A 22,827-nucleotide genomic window follows, 5' to 3' on the forward strand; every position below is an offset into this window, starting at 1 on the left:
ATTCAGTAATCCTGAATAGATTTCTCTTCTACTGACTTGCCCAGTTTACCCTTTGAACATACTGGAACACAGAATTCCATAGCTCCACTACATCTTGCACGATCTACCTCCTTTCGGCTTTGAATCTAGCTCCTGTTACCTTGGTGTAATGCTGCCCACTAGTATTGGAAGAGACAGCAGCTAGTCAATGCTTATTCACATTTTCCACATCACTCATGTTATGGTTCTCGGTCGTACCCTTGCCCTCATTTTCTGCTTTCCAGACTGAGTCATCCTGCAGACAACTTTCTACTTCTTCCCTCATAATCCCATACTTTTTTGGTTGTTGTTTTTTTTGCCTTTTATTTGGTGCTGAGCTGATGTTTTAACTGATCTGTCAGTCATAACCCTGAGATCAGCTGAACGTTCAGCTTAGTGTCCATAATTTTATATTTTTGGTTAGGACTGTTTTTTAAACATGCATCACTTCATACTCATCTGTGTTAAATCTTCTATTTCCTGCTATCTTCCAGTAGTTCTGCTTCAAAGCCTGTTTATTATTCTTCATGGTTGGAACTTGTCTTGACTACCCTCAATAACATAGCATCACCGGACTACCACCTGGCAGCTCACCTGTTTGCCAGATCATTTTGAACATTTTGAACAAGTCAAGTCGCCACTGAACCCCCTTGCTGACTTTGCTGTTAGAAGTAATTATTTACTCCTACTTTTCAGTGACTCTTTCAAAGAGCTGCAGTAGGTGTGTGAGACAGGACTACCCCTAACTGGGAAGGGGTCAGTATAGCTTTTACACAGCATATATGCACACATATGTGCTGAGAGGGAGGTTCTGAAGTAAGAACATTACCAATTTATCTAAAAATTAGGGAAGCCCTCACAGGAGCAAAACCTAACTTTCATCATGTATTTGTCATTTCCATGACCCCTCCGTTCACTTGGGTTTTGCTGGGTAAAAAACCTTTATCTTTGCTGTGCTTGAAAACTGGGTACAGGTGGCTCTTAGGATACTGTTTGTTAATGTTAAATTTCCACTGAGTTTTCCCTTGTGGTGCCCATCATCATTGCAGTGGGGAGAGCACAGTGCTTGAGATGACCTGTATTGACTCCAACAAGGGATGAGCAGTCTTTGAGCATTCTTGTGAGGATCTAAAGGAAAGTTTAAAAAAATGTAAGTAGTAGAACTACATTCAGGAGTATCTGGTACACTTACAGAATGGAAAACAGTTTTAAAGTCCAGAGAGTTGCGGTAACATTTCAAGTATGTGTGAACAGCAGCATTTCTGCTTTGTGCTGGAGGGGGTTTGACCTGTAAGAGCTAACTGTCCTTGCGTAACAGACAATTGTTTTACCGTAAATCAGTAGCAATTCAAATGGTGAGTAGCTTTTATTAGTTTTATTAGAAAATCTTGCTAGACAGAACTTCTGAGAGCAAATTCCTGGGTTTTTTCCTTTTCTCTTTCGTGTATAAGAACAGAAAAATCTGCTCTGAGTTTTCTGAAAAGTGGTGGAAGAAACAAGAACAGCAAGAACATGTACCAGTGGCTCTTGTTTGTACATCTTGTATGATGTCTTTTAGATAGCATTGGGGCTGGATAATACATGAGGAGAACTGGTTTCTGGAAAAACAGGACCTTCTCCAACACATGCATTTTATATTATTTTTTAAAATTCATACTGGAGGAGATGGGCAAGGTACAAAAACCTTTTCTTACTTAAGGAACGGTGGTACAACTTACTATTTTCTGCTGTACCCAGTGAATATAGGCAATTTTTAATCACCTTCTAGTATTTTGACCATTTATTTTCCTTCTGTTGATTCATTCACCTTCTTTTCCCACACACTGAGCAAGATTAGTAAATATACTGTGAAAGTACCAGAAATCCTAGGAGTTTTTCCTCTTTAATACAAGCTCCCAGCTCAAAAAAAAACACAAACCCTGCAAACAAACAAACAAACAAACAAACGAAAACCCCCACCCTGGCTGGTTGACTCAAATTTTACAGTGTGGGTACTGCCCAAGAAGAGATTCTTAAATATGTAAAACGTCCAACACTGAACTATAAAGACTAATAGATTCCTGCTCTGGAGCTTTGGGGAAACGAAAGGTCACATCTCTAAACTTAGACTAGAAGGAGTTTGTCAGATATTTTCAGTAGTATTAAGCAACTCCTGCTTTCCAGTAAAGCTGGAAGCTGAGAATGCTAAGAACCTTTGAAATTTGCTGTAGTTGGAAACTGCCTCATATTTTCCATTATAAATATTTTTCTTTTGTTTCTTTTATTTACAAGTTTTTCATTTGTGGACTGAGGTTTTCCATATGAGATAACTGCTTCAAATGAGTACAGCTCTGAAGCCTCCTCAGGACTAGCGTATTTGTCCTAGCAATTCAGATTTCCCTCCCTCAAAGGCATCAGTATTTTTTTTCTGTGACAGTGTGCAGTTATACCCTCCGCTGGCACCTCAGGTTTATAGAACTTTATATGAACTTATTCTTTTGAGTATGCACCTGTGTGCCCTAATAGTAAAGAAGTTAGATTAGTAGTACTGTATTAGCAGTCCTGGGGTTGTGGTTAAGGCGGCATTTGTAGAAGCTCTTGCAACAGTGGTTTTGACAAATTATTTACCTAATGGGATGAAGTTTCCTATGCTTGTTCTTATTTGGGAAGCATCTGAAGAAAAACTGTTCATGTCTCTCTCTGAACTGCATGTGCAATGTGAATTTAATCAGTTGGTTTTCACCTTTTTTATTGAAGCTTTTAGGTTAATCAATGGGATTGGTTTTGGGGGGTGTTTTCTGGTTTTGGAATTGCTGTAGTTTTCTGCATAGACTGAGGGTGAGGTCTTGGCTCAATTCCTGCTAGTAAACTCTGCCAAGGACTTCAATGGAATCGTAATTACTCCTTAGATACTTTGTGTGGTGGGAAACCGTGGTTATTTTTTGATCTGGCTTCCTAAGAAAATTAATTTTCTTTCCTATAAAATTAGTGTGATCATGTTGTCTGTACATATAAGTATCTGTCATTTCTGCCCTACAGTCTTTTTTTGAGCCTGCTGTCCAATTAAAAAAAAAAAAAAATGGCAGGAGGATAGAAGTCTTGAAAATACAAAGTTCCTATAGTTTCATGAATATAACCACTCAGACGAGGTAGATTCTGTTACTGCCACCTGGAAAAGCTGGAACCCCTGCCTGACTGTATTCTGTGAACAGAGAGTCAATATGGGAGAAATAAATTATGAATATTCTAATCCAAGGAAGTGCTTCTGTCAGAATTCATGCCTTATTAAACATCAGGGGGAAAAACCCACCTCTCTTCAGTCAAGATTTGTATCCTGAATGTATTCTGTGATGTCTTACAAGGCGTGAACACTGTTTGAAGCTTTTCCTTTGGCAAAGGCATTTAGGACATCTTTCCTGTGTGGTTTCTCTGATGTTTAATAAGGAGTGAATTCATGCTGTGCTGTGGCTTTAACACAACTCAGTTAAAAAGTCAATCCAGTGCAGTGTAGAAGTCCATTGGAAACCAGACTTTGTTACTGTGCTACCTGTGAACTTCCTTGTTATTTCTGCTGTGAATAGTCCTGATATAAGCAAATACAGGTAGGTAAACATTGAGTGGCAGGTATTCAGGAATAAATGAAATGCAGAGATTACATCTGTGGAATATTATAGCTGATGTTTACACACTTAAAACTCATGCAATGTGAAGAAGTAATTCAGCAGCTCTTAGTAGGTCATGTCTATATATTGGTACGGCATTAACATTGGCAATATTGTGCTGCTACAGCACATGTGCAGAAGAGGACCAAATTACGATTAATGTGGGAACGAAAATTTTGAAATCATGATTCTTTTGGGTTTTTTGGAAAAAGAAACAGTGTTATTTGACTTACTATTACACATTTTGTATACGAACGTGTGTATGAGGTCCATACAGATGCAGGTGGTTGTATGGGTAAAGGCAGTGTCTCATTTTACCACCAAATTCAAATAGACATTCAGATAAGGGTTTACATGTTCAAGGTTAAAACAACTGAAATCTGTATATAGTGCATCGTATCCAGTATATACAAATGCCAAGTCTGAACCAGTGTATTTAAAGAAAAAAACCAAAATAAGAGCAATTCTTGGAGTTGGTGTCCTTCTGAAGACAGAATTAGATAAATTTGTGTTTAAAGACTCAGTTTTGCTGTTGCTTTCTTTTTCAGCTTGGAAACACAGTAGATCCAAATCCTGTGGTTCTAAGCACAGTTTTCTTTTAAACCAAGGTGGATAAGAATTTACCTAAGTAAAAGAGGATTGAATATATCATTCCCTCATTTGCATTGCAAAACAGCTGCTTTTTTTTAAACCCTATGGCTGATTTTTAATCTGAAGTGAAACTGGGTGCGTATAGTATCCTAGAACTGCATCGTCACCCTGAGCTCTCAGTGAAAGATGAAAAATCTGAGAGGGAGATGAGTAAGATTTCTCCAGTGTCAGTGTAACCCCTGCAATTTTTAAAGAAAATTAAAATTGACTAGTAGCCAAAGAAAAACTATAGTAGTAGTAGTAATTAAAGGCAAGGCCTCCAGACATTTGGAAGAAGGGACCCCAATGAACAGGGGCTGTATACAGGAAAGTTTAGATTTAAATTCAGAGCTGTGGTTTTTTATTCTTCTAGGGTCAGTTTGTTTTTTCCTTTTTTACTCCCAACTGTGTAGCAGACCTAAAATCTTCATAAGCTAACACATTCATTATAATTCACTTAAAAACATCCAATGATGGCCTGTATGTTGAAGACAGGAAACAGAAGAAAAAGCAAAGAGCATATGATTTCTGAGAACTTCAGTCTTCACAACAAAATAATAACCTAAGCATGTCGAAGCCCTAAATCAGCTATTCCTGCCACGGGGTTAGCAGGTGAACTAGAATTCTAAAATACTATTTATAGATTTAAATAAAACTGAAGGTTTAATTTTTTACATTCTTTAGTAAATTCAAAAATAACTTTTGTGAGTGACAAATCTTCACAATAAAAAAAAGCCTGCAAATTTGTCTAGGTCTGAAATCATGCACTTCTGCAATTACAGATAGATAGTGTAGAAAGTGTGCAACATCATCTGTAAATTTTGTCAAGCAAGAAGATGGGTAACCTGCCTTAGCAGCTAGTATCCAAGGGGTTTTGTTGACACTATGATGTCACTAGCGGATGGAAGGAAGAATTTTGGATAAACTGAAATGACTTAATAGTAAACTTCAGCTTGAAAGATGCTGAGGAACTTCTTGAGAAGGTCATACTCAGCTGAAGTAGTCGTGAGTTCTGCTCTGCTTTTATTACTGTATAATAGTATTCATTTTTTCCTAGCATGACCTCTGTAAGTATAAGGCCTCTGTGTGTTTTCTAGCCTGCAAAGACTGGGAAAGAATGGCCATGGCTGTTTCATCTTATTTTACCCCAGAAACTATTGACAAAATAAAGGTTAAAGCACAGAATTTGTGGCTTCCAGTGCAGTTTAAGGACTTGACATTAAAGTAGAAGATCATAAACTTTTAAGCATGCACATGTGAAGAAGAGAACTTGAAGAGTAAACAGCCAATTTTAATTTGTACAATTTAAATATATTACTGTAACTAGTTTGTAGTTATGGTGATTTATTAAATAGCATTAACATAACTTTTTCAAAATTCCTCATGGAAGCTGGAGGTTGGCAGTCATGTCATTCAGTGACAGGGATGGAGGTGGTGAGGAAATTAAACTCTTTGGTAGTATAGCCTCTTTCTTAAAGACTTTAAAGAAATCAAGCTTTAAAGAACTTCAAACAAATCAAAATACAGGATATCCAAACATATGCATAGGTAACGCAGGAGATTGTAACACCATGCTAATATTTATTGCTGGTAGAAACAATAAAATGCAATTAGATTGTAAACATTCTCAGCCAAAAATTACAGTATTTTCACCTTGAGAATAAATTCTTTTTCTGTAACTCGTTGATAGGTTAAGTTAACATTCTGTTATTTAGCCTACAAGATAATTACAATAGCTTCGTAATCATGGACACATATAGAACAATGTTAGCAGTCACTCCACTTATGATTTAATAAATAAAAAATTTGTCCCATATATTTTATAATAGGTGAAAAATTGCCAAATTTTTGAAGTGCTTTGATTGAAGGAAGAGCTCTGATAAGAGTTCATTTAAATGTCAAGTCAATTAACAGCTGATATTTTTAGGAGATCATTGCATACAATACAGAAGTTAAAGAAAAAAGAGAAAACAGTATTCCTTTATGAAAGAAATTTATAAAAGAACACAAGTGCTGGCAAGACATCATAGTCTTCATCAGATTGAGTGATTTATCAGCCAATAATCTAGAAGTCTCAATATAACTAATAATAATATTATATTAACAGTTAGGTGTTAGAAAGTTGGAGCAAACAAAAAGTGAATATAATGGGATATGTTACACAGTTTATCTTGGTAAATAAATCTCTATTGACCAGTGGTAGATCCTTGACTTGGAAATAAGCCACCATTGACATAAAGGTTTCTTTGAAGTAATCCTCTTGTGAATTTTAATTCTAGTTCATAGAATGTGCGTCATTCAATTACTTATTTTACCTCTTTTAGTTATGCTTTTAGAATGTATTCATAGCAGTATTGGTTTTACACTGGCATAGCTGATGCATTTAGTACTAAATACAAAAATTGTTGAAGGGAAAGAGGGAAGAACTGGTTGGGAAAAAAAAAACCAGAGAAATTGCTTTAAAATATTTTAAATATTTTAAAATAAGAGTGAGGGAGCAGGAAAGCAAGGTTCGTGCTATTTTGTATTTTAATCCATTCCTTCGTTACTCTCATTACTCTTGTTGAAAATTTCTCTGATTAGTGCTTGAGACAGTGTAGCTTTTCTTTAACATATATCCATAGGAGTCAAGAGCCTTAATATAATTTCCAAAAGGAAAAGGCTTAAATTTAGGGAGCTATTCTAGATATAGAACCTAATATCTTCATAACTTTAGTCTTATTAAAAGGCAGAACATAAGTAATTTAAAAGCTGACAAGCTTTCTGAAAATGCCATTCTTCAACTAAAAAGGCTAGTTTATCAAAACATCTGATATTTATTTGTAAATACATCGACATACAGGCACCATTTAGGCCACTCCATTATCTAAGCACTCAACTTGCAAAAGCACTCAAGCCCTTAAACATTAAGTAATATTAATCAAACCCTTAAAAGGTGATAAGGTATTCTAACATAAAGCTGGAAATTTTGTCTTTCGTTGCCCATGTAAGTATTTGCAGTTTCTAAGGGCAAGAGGCCCTGCATTAAAGGAGGTCTACGGGATGCAAGGTGTACATTTGACTCGTGTGACTGTCCATATGTGCACTATACTCATTCATCATCTGTTCTGGGAAAAGGGGAACCTTTGTGAAAAGGATTTTCACTCCAGTCTTTATCTTGCAGCACACATGCTGTAATGAAATTACTTTGAACAAAATCCAGGCGTCGTTGAAAATAGAATCCTGGGAATACCTGTACTCACATTTTGACCAACTAAGCGCTGCTCTGAGTTGCAAATCATGAAATTTCCAGTTTCTGGTGTGTGTATGGGGTCCCTGCTTTGATTTTAACACAATGAAGACCTGTGGGTTTATTTTCTGCCTTTCTGATTTCATTTTAAAAGTAGACCTGTGTCTGCCTTACAGAAGGAACCTTTGTTGCCTCTGATGTAAACCAGGGTTTCAAAGTGCCAGTGTTTTCTTTCTGAGAATTATTCACAGTCTTCCCACCTACCAAAGGCTGCCTTTGTGCGGTGCAACACATAGCTCTGCTTCCCTCTGTTTTGAAGAGAATACGTTAGGATGAATGTTTAATTATTTATGTTCATAGGAGCAAAACACACTTACCCAAATGCCTGTGGTAAAGATTCTGAAAAAGGCTATAAAAACCATCCGCGCAGATTCGTATCATCTTGTTAAATGAGTAAGGGTTTAACATGGTTCTTATTAGCTTGTCAAACCACAGTGGCTGTGTTTACATGAAAAACTTATGTTCTCTTGCCTTGCGTCCACATGTTGAACGTACTTGGCTTACATAAAACTTGAGCTCACTAGGCCTCTTGGAGCATTTTAGCGGGAGCACCAGACCAGACTTGTAGCATTCCACATTGTTTGTGAACATAAGATAAGGCCAATTTCAAGATCTGAGCAAGAATGCCCCTTAATCATGCTGGATACGCATGGAAATCAGTGTCAGAAGCCAGATGTATGAAGGAAGAACATTTTTCTCCCCTAACTTTCTGCCTCCCTTGGGCATTCTTAGCAATGACCCAAATGCTCAACTTCATATCCAGAAGTTTTCCAGCATGTTGCTCTCATTTAATTTGTGATTTTTTTCTGCAAGATTTCTTACCCTTTTGGTACTTTGCATTTCTTGTTCTTCATATAAGCTAACCAAATGTGATGCTGATGATGCAGGGGACAGGATGTTTCTTACAGAAAATATTTCTCCGATAGAAGAGTTCCACAAATCAGGATTACTGCCTGGCCTAAGGAGAATGGAAAAAAATTGGTTATGTGGGAGAAGTCTACAACACAGAACTATTGCAGCACAGAGGCAAAATATAGCATGCTTACAAAATTACTGTGTCACTAGAAGTGTTAGGCATTAAGCAATATCAGGAAAAGATTAACAGTAAGAGATAATTACTGTAATTTGACTAGTAGGTTAGGGAACATAAATAAGGAACAGTGTAACCAAGTGCAATCATACAAAGTAAAAGGCTGCAAGTTATAGGAAATTACTGTTCTTCAGAAAAAGGTGAAAACAGTAGGCAAGGAAGGCAGTAGGGTTGTACAATGTTTTGAAGACTCATTTTTCTGCTTCATTGTAAAGACACTGCTGGTTAGCTGGGCTTGGTACAAGTACTAGAAAATTACCTGCCATGTGAACAGTCAAAATACAGTAAGCTGGATGTTATTGAACAGAAGATTGATAAGAAGTTTAAGGTATATAGGGCATGTGTTTGTAAATATAACTGATACCATCTTAGAACTGTTATTCATGTATGTTACCCGCTTTATGGATTGGTAATAAGAGAAGATTCACATGGATTTGTGATGAATACTCTGTTCAGTGGGATTGTTTGGGAGATCTCCATCACTAAAGCAGAGTGGATTTTAAAAGAGCAGATCAGTATCTCAAGAGATGTCAAGCACTGTGTAACATACCACCCAGGCTTCAGTGCAGAGGAATTTCCAGTGATCCTCACAATAAATAAATCCTCAATTCTTTCATTAATTTATTGAGTTCTGCTGTTTCAGAGAATACTGCTCACAGCATACCAGCGCTGTAGTCATCTTTTTCTTGTTCATGCAAAAATATAGAATTCCCAGCTCCTATCTTCATGCAATGTGTAAGCCATTTCTAGTTCCTTTGGGACAGGTCTTTAAGTAAATACATATTTCCCTTGAAGCAGAAAAACCAATGCCCAGTATTATTTTACTTAGAAGAATATGCTACTTGGAACACCTTTGATATATTCACAGTTAAGGTGGTTATAAATATACCTGCAAAACAGATAATTACTTTAAAAGTACATTTCTGATGAACAGGAAGTTGAAAAGTGAATTTTCAGGTAACAGACTCGAAGTTTTTCTCCTCGCAGTCCACGTAATGGAGGAATGGGGATAGTGCATCATTTTAAACAAGTTCCCAGTTTTGCATTGGCATCTCAAATCAGTGCACGATGAAAAAGTATTGCAGTTAGGTTACAGTTCACTTTCTTCAGCCAAAATCTTGTTCTGCCTTAGTTGCGACAAGTCTCCAGCTTCTTTCACACTTGCTTTTCTTCCTGAAATCCATACAGAAGACAATCACAGTATGTTAGGCTACATGATCTTTCTCCTGGCATCTTAAATGATTTCTTTAATCTTCACTTACTACTTTTTAAACTTCTTTGGAAGTAAAACCAAAACTGGACTGCATTATATTCTCTTTCTTATCTGCCTATGTTGCTTACCATCTGTAGCTTTTTCGATCAGTGATGTTTTCTGCAGCTCCATTTGTCTGGGTTTCTTTCCTACAACTTTTTCTGGTCATTTGGGTTTTTTTTGACTGGTGTTTACTCATTGCAGTTAATTCTCTATGAACCTCTTCTTCAACTTTTCTTCACTTCTCACATAGATTTTTCTTCACTTCTCACATAGATTTCTCTTAATTTTCTGCCAAGTTTCCTTTAAGAAATAAGCAAAATGCTTTGGAAATACCTGTTTCTCTGTTGTAAGTGTTTAAGTCTTAAGTCTCCTTGCTGTAACCCATGCTCACCCTCCCCTGTTGTTCAGTCCCTGCTTTTCAGTTCTTCACTGTGCTGTGTAGTGTGAAATACTGGACTGCAGAAGTTCTTTGGGACAGGATCCATGCCCGCCAATTTTAACAGTGAGGCATCTAGCAACTTGTTCAGGTCTCATAACTGTTTTCCTTAAATAATACTGTGCTGATGGAGCATTAATATTACTAACTAATACACTGGGGGGGGGGGGTGTCTACTAAACTACTTTTTTTAGATTGTAAAAAGTGTCTCTACATTCAGTTCTTAGGCCATTTGTTAAGGATTTTCATTATTATTCACCCCAAATGACTGAACATATTACAGTTCCAATACACCTTGTTATTGGAGTTTTTTGTGGCAGAACTGAGGGGGTCATATATGTGGTAAGTTGCAACACAAAAGCAACATTTGTCAGAATTTTTGAGCCTTATAAGAGAGAATCATGTTCTTTTTATAGACTGGAACTTTTCATACTCTCGTTTTGAACCTGTTCATACTGTATTATGAAAAATAATTGTATATTTTAAGCATAAAGGGTTTTTAATACTTTGAATCACTTTGAAATAGATTGCTTTTATACTTCTCACTTTGGTTCTATATTTTCAGAATGAGTAAGTGACCAGAATTTCTGTTCTGTGGAGTGTTTTATAGAGTGATATTGTTGACACAGCTTAAGTTAACCTGTATTTTAAACTGCTGCACACATTGAAGCCTTGCTGATAATTTCTCTTGCACTTGCTTGGACTTTTCCTGAAGTTTTTACCTAGAGGTATGATGAAGGTCCCGGAGGGCAATCAACTCTGCTGAGTTGCCTGCCTGCCTAGGCTGGCTGTTGTAAGCTATGAATCAATTTATCAAAGTGGGCCCTCTTACCCAGAGAAGAAAGCAGTGTGGTGACGGTTGCGGGCAGAGTGCTCGTATACTGTGTGCTGCCACCGTGTAACATGAAGTGTCCGATCAGCTGAATGTTATCCTTGTGTGGAGAACATTAGGTCTGAGGATGGTGGAGAGCTCCCTTTTCCACTGCTGGCAGCCCAGTGTTTTACTCTTTTAACATGTCAGTTGAAACCTCTTAGTCCCCTTTATGCAGAACCTTTCTGTATGTGAAGACCTGTTAAGCAAGGAAAAGCCCCTTCAGCCCTGTTTTGTCCAACAGAGGAAATACGAGGGGTTTCAGACTTCTGTACTATCAAGTAGGAGTAAGAAAAGCCTTATACTGCAGAAGTTCTTTCTCCTTCCAGCTCTGTGACTGGCCAGGGAAGGGAAGAAAGAAAGCATATTCTAATTTAATTATAGGGTTAGCTATCTATTCATCTCATGCTTCTTGGGCTATTTTTCCTTAAGGAGGAGTAGAATCCTGGGGACAGAGCTCATATCCCCTTTAAATCTTTCAATATTGGATCACCCAAGCTATGGTTTGTATGTAAGCCTGCTAGGTTAAAGTCTGCTAGAACCCAGAATCTGTACAATTAAATCTTTCCTTGGTATAGCCGCTTCGTTTGAAATGGGAAATACACTATACCAATTTTTATTTATTTTTTTTTTTTTTTTACAATTTTACCTGCAGCAGAATACAGAAGTTTGAATAACCCAAGCAAAACCGTATTCATTAGCGCTTAGGGATGACTTCATCCCACAGCTTGTATACTATTCTATGAATGTTATTAAACTTCAATGTATTTCAGTATAAGCATCTGGACATTATAGGTGGGCAAGCAGAGAAACAGACTGGTTGCAATAACTTGCTAGAACATATGAAGTCAGCAGAAAAGCTGCACATGGAGCTCGACAAGTCTGACGCACTTTTCTGCACAGTCTGTGAAACTAAAATACATTCTGGTTTTAGTATTTTCTTTTTACAGTGATTATTTCATATTTTTTTCCAGTCACTAGTCAGGAACAGCTCAGAGGTGTTTACCCTGAACCTCTAGTAGGTCAAGGAAAAAAAGATGGTATTATCCTTTCAGTTCTAATGGTCTGATGTTTAGTCTGAGTTTGACCGGGATTCTTTCTCCAAGTAAGTAAATTTGGCATAGTTTTCCTTCTAGGTCTATTTGTGAATGTTTGGGGTTTTTCTGTGTGCTCAGCAGTGTAGATATCTCAGATTGTATCTGCTAGCTGAAAACATACATTTCCATTTTACCAGTGTTGAAGTAGAAATAAGTAAAAATTGTTTTTTTATAAATTGAATGGAAACTTTGCTTTGGACACACTTCATCGTGTAGTAGATAGGAGTGGACAAGCAATATGTTAATTATGTTTGCTTTAAATGGAGTATTACTGGAAAGGGGAGAAAACACTGTCACAAACCTAGACTGACCAATTTTTCAGTAACAAGAATGAATAATGTTCTGTTATTTTACTGTTAATTGTATTATTATACTGTATTGCTGATCGAAGCACTGTCCCAGGGCTTCTGCCAAGTGCCATGCTGTTCATGTGACAGGGAGGATTTGGTTATGGTCGAGCAAGTCTGAAAAATGGTGAACTGACAGCAAATCTGGGATCACGGTTAGTAAGGCAGCTTTTGTGGTCACGTGCTTTTATTTGATGTGGTTCCTTGTGTCTCCTGTGCCAAATGGTGTAATGTACTAAAGCGATGAAACTGCAAAAGAAAGAAAAAAAGTCAACTATTTACTTCAGCAACAAAGGAGAAAGAGAATGGGGAAGGAGATCAAAGCCCATAACGTGAGTCTCAAAACAGGAAAAAAAGAGTAAAAAGAAGGGAATTTCTTTCCACATGCTTTAGGCTACTCTTGCTTATAGCCATCATGAGTAATAAACCCTTTAAATACTTGTGTAGGTCTACAACATGCTTCAGTTTCAAAATAAGGCAGGTGAAAACTTAAGAGTTAAGAAGGGTGTATCCTAATAAAAGCAAGAGCTATAGTCTGTAAAGTCTAAAGTCTACTTTCTGTCACTAGTACATAGATTTGAACATGTTTTAACATTGGCCACGCTGAGAGAAAAGCTCTTAGTTATTTTAAACCAGTGTAAAATGTCTGTCCATGCAGAGGCAAGTTTTTTGTTTATTTACATTTTCAAAGCTAGACAAATCTTCAACCGTATCGTTCACAATCATTGAAATTGCCATTTCCCTCTTTTATGTGGGTTTTGCAGACAGAATACATTGGATTAGAAATATTGTGGAGTGCAATCGGTATTATGTACCATTTTCTTTTTGTATAGAGCTCTTTAATGCTACATTCACACTGTATTCAGCGATAAGTATGATTCTTCTTACAGTGCTGAACCTCTTTCCCAAGTACACATTTTTTACTCTTTCCTCCCTTGAAGCAAAAATAACTGCCATTATGCAGGGTACCTCCTTTTAAGAGCATGAAACTTTTCCACAGATCATCTTTTCTTTGTGATACTTCGTTCAGAGAAAAGTTTATGCAATCTTGGGAGATGGGAAATGGTATAACAGGTAAAAGGGAGGTGGGGGTAGGAGAGAGAGCGAGAGAGACCGTGAGAGCACAAAACATATAGACAGTTACTACGTCTGTATGGGTGCTTAACTGTAGTACCATAATCTGTGTTAGCACATAACTTTATAAACTGTGTTATTTTTATTCTTGCAGAACTCTGCAAAATGTAGGTGGTAGTTTGAAATAATCCTCATTTTTCAGACTCAGCTCAAAAGTTTACCAGCCCTCAGAGAAACCTGCATTTTTCTGCTCGGAGAAAGGGGGAAGTGAAATGGATTGCAAGGAAGAGGTGTGTGAATGAAAGGAGTTCAGGGGAACTAGGCAAGCCCAAGAGAGCATGGGGAGAGTTGTAAGGAAGGGGGTAGGGTGGGAGTGGGAGTAGAAGCATCTTCCTTCGTCACTCTGACTCTGCCTTGCCAAACCACCCCGTCTTCTAAGCTTGGGACTTGTAAGCATCCTTCTTCTATAGTAAAGTGATCTTTTTAAGCAAGGGGAAATAACTGGTTCTTTACACATAAATACTCAAGAACAAAAACAGTCACTTCTGTAGACCTGCGAATTAATGATATGCCTTTTTTTAAGGATCATTTCTTAAGAAAGACGTTTTAATGTAATTATAAGCTATCAAGAAATGGGAAAGAATTTTGCATTTTCAATGCTGGCCTGAATAAATAGATCCATTGAGGGACAGACAGAGCAAGTCACTTGGAATGCACCAGTCAACAGCAGAAATGTAAACATACTCCAGCTAAGCTCCTTGCACATGTATTTCAGCATGTTGCAGAACAAAACTGCTATTAATGCAGGCTGACTGCTGCTCATGTTGAATTTAGTAGTGAGTTCTTCACAAAACCCAGTTTAATTCACAGACAGTGGATCAGAACCATCTGATACTCTGGAAACCCAGAAAGGCAGGAACTTGCTTCAAAGGAGTCACTGGTCAGTCTTAAAATGAGGTGTATGAAGTTGGTTTGCAGAGCTGAAGCAGATTTAGAATAATCTGTGTTCCAGTGTGTTCATAGCACCGTGGATCATAGGTATTTATCCTGATCTGGTACTAGTCCTAATGAAATAGCATCCACTAAGACTTGCTTCGTGAATTATGATAATTATAGGAAGCCACTATCAAAATCTGTTAAAATCTTAGCCTTTAGAAAGTAGCAGGTTACTAGGAAAAAATTGTGTGTAAATTAAAGACAATTCAATTGGTTGTACTGAAACCAGACTTACTCTGGCAGCTGTAGAGGAGCGATATTAATTAGTTTGTTTAAAGTCAAAACAACTTCCTCCTCATATCTCTTCACAGGTTTGTTTTTTTTTGGTTTTTTTGGTGCCTATATAAAACGTAAATCACCAAACCTGATAGTGTGGTGCAATAGTTGGTTTTATTCCTGGGTATTAAAATGTGTTTTATTTGTGAGGGGTGGATAACAGTGACACCAAGAAGGAAAGCTTAATCACAAGCAGAGGTATGTAAGTTCTGTGCTCCAAGAGGCACAGCTATCCGGAAAGCAGGTCTGATGTGCAGGAATATTTAGCTTGTGCTGGTGAAATCTCTTGGCAAATAGAATGTCCTTGACTATATAAGGCTTCTTGCAGCATTTTTTGTCTTACACTTGGTTTTGGTTGGGTTTTTTTGGGTTTTTTTATTGGGCTTTGAGGGACCTCAGAAAGCAGCATCAGATACTGAGCTGCATGCTGAAATTCCCTCTCCTAATTTTCTCCATTTTGGGTATTTCATTGCATCTTTTAAAGATCCTTCTTATTTGACCTTCAGTAAGTCACTTCCTTCTTCTTCAGCTGCAGGTTTATTATAGGGTCAAAGGAATTATTATAGCCTCTTGCCTTGTCCCGTGATTGTGAGGTGCTACAGGTATGTTCCTTTGGCATGACTGAGACATAGTACAGCATAGTCAGATCAAACTCTGAGCAATAACTTTCTTACGTGTTTAAAAATAATAGATAAATACCAGTTTCATAAGGCAGATTAACCTTAATTGCTGAATGTTTATAGAAGGTTTTGAGATGGTCAGAGGCAAGGTCCTGTGCAAATGCAGTTTTATAAAAGTGCTTAATAAGCAGATTCTCTAACCCCATAGAGGCAACAAAGATGCCTGTCCACTCTTAATTTTCCCTACCCATAATTATTTCTACAGAACATAAATTACATACTATACAGCTTTATTCTGTTTTCAGAGGATAATTACACTAGACATTCCAGCCTTCTTTCTGTGGAGGGACCTCTTTCTCAGAAACCACACCTTGTAGCTGTCTGTTTTTCATTTGAGAAGGGTTGAATTCCCATTTATGTCAACAAGTTTTAATAGATTGACTACTTTCAGAACTAATTCAAAAGGATTCAGGTAAAATGGAAAGCCTTTATTCACAAATCATAATAATTCAGTCTGGAAGATGTATTGGAAGCTGGTGGTACTAGGAGTGGAATCTTTTTTGCATGTGAAATCTGTTGAGAGATTACTCCTGATTTCGTGTCTGCTATGGTACCCAAGAGAGGAGCCTGTAATTCCTGTTGGAGTCATCTGAGCGTCTCCAGTGGTGTCTCCATGCTGAGGGGAAGCCTGGATTTGGTTGCAAATGAGGCAAGGCAGGGTGCAGAATGGACAGTACCATTTGCTCTGTGTATGAGATTGGAGGCTTTTATGGATATATTTACATAAGCATTTAAGGAGTTGAATAAACTGAAAGCCCATGTCTTTAAAGCAAGGTTCACAACTCGCTTGTAACATTCTAGGGGGGACAAGTCTTTCATTCTCCAACATTAATGACTGGTGGACCCAGTATACTTCCAATTTCTTAAGAGTAAACTACTGTTTCAGAAATATTCCAACCTAATAATAATAACCTAATAGTCACGCTTCAATGTTTTTAACATCCACAAGTAGCAAAATTATATTCCTATGTAATTTTTTCAGTAAGGGTGTAGCAGCAAGGAAACGGAATTCTGTTTGAATGAAATGAAAATTAAAAAAAGAAAATCCTGTTCAAGTCTTACGTCTGCTGGAAAAGTTTGTTTGTTTTTTTTTTTTTTTTTTTTTTTATGTAGCTGTGGTGTAGTCAAGGCACTTTTTTTTTTTTTTTCCATCATTGCATATGCAAAATCCAGACCTGCAGAACTGTTCCATGTGGTGAACAGTCTGCTGAACCCAGACTGTTTTGCCTGAGTAGCAGATTTCCATATACCTCATTATGAGTTTGGGGTTTTTTGATTTATGTAGGCTCTGTTCCTTCAAAGGGATGTATGACTGTAGACCTTTGTACCTACCAAAGTGATATCTTATCAAGTACTAAGGGAAAATACAAGGGCAGGTCCCGTTGGAGAAGAGCCTTATTTTGCAGAGAAGAACTTGCTTTCCAGCTAGTTTAATCTTTCATGGAAACAGCATGTAAACAGAAGGCCACAAAGCAACTTTGCTTTTGAAGCTTCTTAATTGTACGCAACAAGCTTCTAGATGCTTAGTGAATGATGTAAGCTGCAGTGTCTAATGCAAATTCATATCCCTTTTGAGTGGTAAAAGACTCTAAGAAAGATTTAGGTCAGTACTGCTAAAAGAAAGTAGCATGGACTGCAACTGGTTGTTGACTTACACAACCTGATTTAAGTACAAAGTGCTAAGTCTTTCCACACCAAAGAAGTTGTTATCCTCAGCAATAGCAGGCGTGCTTCAGTCTTCCACCCTATGAGAAAGGCAATTGGTTAAGGTGCCTAAATACATCTCTCAAGTTATCTTATTTCTGTGGATTCTTGCCATTCAGATTTCCAGTCTGTGCATGATATTAAATCTTCATTTGCATTATTTCCTTCTGGAGATGAACAAAATCATAGAATCAGGGAACATAATCATAAAACAATGCAGACTGGAGAGAGCCTCTGGAGGTTATCTGGCCAAGCCCCCCATCAGAGCAGGGCCAGCTTAGGTCAGTGTGCTCATGGCAGTTGTTCAGCTGAGCTTTGAGCACCTCCGAGGATGGAGGTTCCCCAGCCTCTCTGGGCCTGTCTTCCAGTATTTGATTACTCTAATGGTGAAAACATTGTTTCTAATATGTAACCAGAACTTACTTTGTTGCAACACATCTGCATTGCCTTTCCTCCTGTCGCTGTGCGCTTCAGAGTGTAGCCTGTCTCCATCTTTTCTGTATTGTTCAAGTAGATAATTGAAGGCATCAATGCGCCTTCAGCTCCCCTCTTCAGCTGCCCCTTCCACAGCGTTCTCTTAAGACTGAACAAACCCATTTCTTTCAGCATCCCCCCTTATTAGGTATACCTAATAATCTTTCTGGCCCACTGCCCCCTTGATCTAGTAGGTTAACATCTGTGTTGTGTGGGAGGTCCAGAACTGGAGTAGATGGCATGACTGACATTTGCATCTGACCATCTATTACTCCTCAGTCCAAATTATTTTGATTACTTTTAGCTGGTTCAACTGAAGGTGGCTTTTCAAATAACTAAAGACTCAAAGTCTACTCCTCCCTCAATAACAAGGTATCTTAACTGCAGTGCTCCACATCTTATTGATGAGGGCTAAGAAACAGAGCTGTTTACAACCAAAAAAAACTATTTCCTGAGAGAATGCTTTGCATTAGTGGTACTCTTGATTAAAATGGTTTGATTACAGTCGGTCATGGTATAACTTGTTTTTATAGATGGTACAACTCAATACTTTTTATATCACCACAACATAAAATACATGCTTCCTTGTCATGGCCCTCTGACTTCAAGCACAGGGAAAGAGGACAGTGTAGAAATCAACTTTCAAATCCCAGGGACTGTACGTGTAATGTACTGTTAAATTAACTTCTGTTTCTAGTGCGCTTGGAGGATCATCTGCCCTTCACATCCCAGCCTTTCCTGGTGGAGGTTGTCTTATTGACTACGTACCCCAAGTATGCCAGCTGCTAACAAACAAGGTAAGTTAATTAAGAGAACTCAATATTTTTTTTTTTCCCTTATGTGCTGTACTGTATTGTGGTTTTTCTTCTGCCAGGTAGTCCAAGCAGTGCATGCTTAAGGTGACCTACACAAGGAACTCTTTCTTCATAAGAGTTGAACACCTAAGCAGGCTGTTGCATACAATTACTCTTCCAGGTAAACTGGAGTGTTTGGAATCAGGCCCTGGAGGGGATTTTTCTTGTTGTGACATGTTACAATTTAAGATAAAATGTTACCGTGTCCTACACCAGTACATTGTAGCATACTACTTCGCTAGTAAATACAAATGTGTAGCTTGCATATTATTTTTCCGGTTGGAAGTTCTCACACCATAGTCATCACTGTAGGTTTTGAGTACTTTCAGTGATTTTCTTCTCAGACATTTCATCCAAATGAACTGAATCAGCAGTCTACTTGGACGTTTATACAGTAATAGCTACTTAAGGTTGCTGAAAAGTTTGTGTTCTGGTTAGCTTACTCTTTAAACAAAAAAGAGTGAGTATAGTATTTTGAAAGCTTCTCCATTGTTTAAGTGTAGTTTTCAAAAGAAAGCTTAGGGGCCAGCATCTAGGAATTTGCCTGTTACAGACCTCCTATTTGTTTTTGTTTATTATTTTTACCTTCAATTGTCCAAATGAGGAAAATAATTTTATCTTTTAGAAACACTTCTTCAATTTGTGTTTCCATAATTATATTGGAATCTATCTTTAGAATTGTTTTTGTTGTGGTTCTCTGTTAAAAATACTCTCTGTTTTTAAAATCTGTAAGTACACAGGACTGTTTTTATCCTTTCTTAAACAAAGACACTTAAGCAAACTTACCATGTTTTCTTTTTCCCAAAATAAAATCTCAGATCCTACACAATGCTTTCCAAATAATCATAGTTTTTAATAAATTAAATAGATGTCAATTTATAAGTAGAATTTCACATTAAGGGGGTAACAAGATAGCTCTCAGCAATGATTGTATCATGTTTTCAAAAAATTTAGAAAAGCATTTGCCAGCCAAGGTTTTCTAGTGTTACCACAGCCAAGAAAAATACTCTTTGTGTTCTTTTCGTGTTCAGTGCAGGAAAAGAGTTTTTCAGTGTTAGTTTTCAGTCTGGAAGGCAAAGGGCTTTACATAGGGAATCACATACGGAACCATACTGCACTTGAAGTAACCAGTTGTAAATGAGATGTTTTTGCAGCCTGACAGCACATGCATTGTTTCTGTCATGGGTCAAACCTTGTTCACACTATTCTGCTAAGTAATCCCATTCAAACCAATAAGAAAACTTACGTGGTGGAAGGAGAATTTTGCCTTAAGACTTCCAAGTTTAGCATTGTTGGATTTTGTCTGTGCCAGGATGGAAGGCTTTCAAAATCCAGAATGCCTCAAAAACTGATGCTCACAGCTGAGTAGGTGGCTCCCTGAGTCAGCATCAAACCCTTGAGAGAGCTTCGTGTTAGGAAGATTCTGTTGTGGAGGTGCAGTCTTCAGAAAACACCCAAGATCAGTTGTGAATTTTTTTTTTCTTTTCTTTTCTAACCAGAATGTTATTTTGACACTTAACCAACTGTCAGTTCAGGTAATTATGATTTGCCTGTCGCAGCTTCCTGCTCAGGCTTCAAGGCAAGGCCGCGCATTTCTCTGCTTCGCTCTTTGTCTTGTGCAGTTAAACAGCACTTGGGTATATTGTGAAAGACCAAGTTTCACTCAGAAGTGAGTGGAGGGATTTCTTTACAAGATCTTCTCTGTGCAAGATCCAGTGTTTGTTTTAAAGGCCTTTTAGGATTCTTTAGGGAAATCATGCAAGCTGAATGTAGGATTCAGATCTACTGCTGTGTCAAACACAAATCTTGACAAGGAATACATGACAAATTGGGAGCATTGGCTTTTTAAATCTTTCATAGGTCTGGATTTTTTTCTTTCTTTCTTTTTTAAGGTGCAGTATGTTATTCAGGGATACCATAAGAGAAGAGAATACATTGCAGCTTTCCTGAGTCACTTCGGAACGTAAGTTTTCTTTTGATGCATTATTTTCTGTAGCATGAGGAGAAGCCTTGTTTTCAGCACATGGTCTTTGCTTGTGTGAATACTGTCCACTGGATAAGATGAAATCTGGTCGTTTTTCACAGAATGATGTGTATAGATTGTCTCCCTGTAGCAGTACTGGAATGAAGTTCAGTGTTATTTCACCTCATATATGTGAAATATATACACGAGCAGTGTGTTGTCTCCCGGGAGAAGGGGCTGTAGGGTTGTGGTTGTGTTGAATTCCTGCAGTTCAAAGACCTGTGGCTGGCATGATGATACATCAGCTTCACAAATCAACTAATCAGAGGTACTTGGCACTGTGAAGGGTAGGCACTTTGGTTTCCCACCTAAACCCTGACTTGAATGAGAGTCCAGGAGCTGACGTGTCAGCGACTGCCTGGCTAGCAGTGCTTTTCATTGTGGGGAGGGCGGTTCTGCTTCCTAGTGGTGATGCCAAATGACATGGATATTTGAGAGCCCTTAAATCTCAGGTCTGTCAAGCGAGGGTAGGAAGACAGGTGGCTTCTAGCATGCACCCAAATTTTATCTATATAACTGTAGATAGATAATAATGACTTGAACTGGACATGTGAGTAGATAGTCGATCAAGCTCAGTCCTTATGAAACCAAGATACTTCTTTTTCTTCTGAGAAAATTGTAGTATAGAAATGGCCCAGGTGTACCTATGATTTTATTTCACGTACAGAGTGCTTCATGAGTCCTGATACGGCTTGAGACTTTTAGGGAATATCAGCTTCTGATGGATTAAACTTTTAATTTGTCTATGGAAAGTCTTCTATGTATAATCTATTGTATGCCCTCATGTTTTGCTTTTATATATATACTTTTTTTGAATGTTCAAATCTAAATTCTTCTTAGCCTGCACATTTTCAATTTTACCCTATAACTTACTAGAGAGTTAATAAATTATCTTAATTGGAGTAGCATACAGAGAATTTGTTTGTACAGTTTTTGTCAACATAGTACTGCAGATGCATTAGCAGGTTTCCTTTCATTCTAAAGCCTGTTTATATAAACTGAATATGGCCTTTCTTTGGGTAAGAGGCTCCAATACCACAGCATAAATAAGATTATTAAGAATAAAAGTCTAACCTAATTTTCATTTAGCTGGAAAATTGTAACTGTTAATAAATAAAACATACTGGAAGCTTCTGAACAAACAAAAAAAACCAATCCCTGTAGTGCGGAATTTACATATTTATCATTCAATATTAAAATGAATGGTAGGTAAAAATTGTATTAATTTTTTCCGTTCTTTTGTTGTTGGTAGTGGTGTGGTGGAATATGATGCAGAAGGCTTCACAAAGCTTACTCTGTTGCTGATGTGGAAAGATTTTTGCTTCCTCGTTCACAGTGAGTAACACTTTGCCTCAGGCATAAATGTCTATCCTCTTGAAGATACAAGTTCAAAAGGGAAAAAATACAATTACAAGAAACCATTTAAAAGTTTTAGCTATTTTTATCCGGTGCTTAATGTATTTTTGATGTAACCATGACACTTTGAAAACACAAAATCCTGATTGTATTTGGAGAGGGGGAGAGAATCCCCACCAATAGCATACTGCCTGCTTTACAGAATGCTGAAAGTGTCGTGGGAAAGTTTTCTGGTAATGTGACTCAAGTTTAAGTTCACAGTTGTAGCTGGTCCTTTCAAAAGTGTCAATAATGACGACCAATATTGTACATAACCTGGGAACACCTAAAATCTTCTGTTATTGTTAGCAATTAATGCGTTGATAGTAAAGACACTTTAGGGAAAATATATTAAATGAGTAATAACACTATACTGTCATTAGGAGCCAAAAGTTATTCCTGGAGTGAAACTGTGTAGGCAAAACTGTCTACCAGTTTGTTACAATATGTAGCTAGATTTGCTGTCATTCTTAAATAAATGTATAGGAATTACTTCATGTAAAAATTAGTAACTGTGGCTTTGTTACTGCCTTAAACATGTTATCTTAAGTAGCAATTATTATTTTTCCCTATGGTAAGGTGAAATTCACAGGTATCAAAGAAATTTTGGTCTGGGGAAATGCAGTCATTTTACCCTTTATTTTTGTTTGTTACACTTATTATCGTTGTTTGACATA

The 22,827-nt window shown here is 37.4% G+C and overlaps 1 protein-coding gene across 4 annotated transcripts in view; it reads left to right on the forward strand.

Moving 5' to 3' along the window:
* BABAM2 (BRISC and BRCA1 A complex member 2) overlaps positions 1–22,827 on the forward strand; it is a gene marked incomplete at its 5' end in the record, with an annotated part of 170,467 nt that overhangs the window by 109,863 nt on the left and 37,777 nt on the right. For all 4 annotated transcript variants that reach the window (XM_080408308.1, XM_080408305.1, XM_080408306.1 and 1 more), the window contains 3 exons: positions 18,576–18,675; positions 20,625–20,695; positions 22,008–22,090. In XM_080408308.1, coding sequence (XP_080264434.1) covers positions 18,576–18,675; positions 20,625–20,695; positions 22,008–22,090 — 254 coding nt within the window. The remainder of the gene's footprint in view (positions 1–18,575; positions 18,676–20,624; positions 20,696–22,007; positions 22,091–22,827) is intronic.

This window comes from Falco punctatus (genome assembly GCF_963210335.1).
Source record: "Falco punctatus genome assembly, chromosome: 12".
NCBI lineage: Eukaryota > Metazoa > Chordata > Aves > Falconiformes > Falconidae > Falco > Falco punctatus.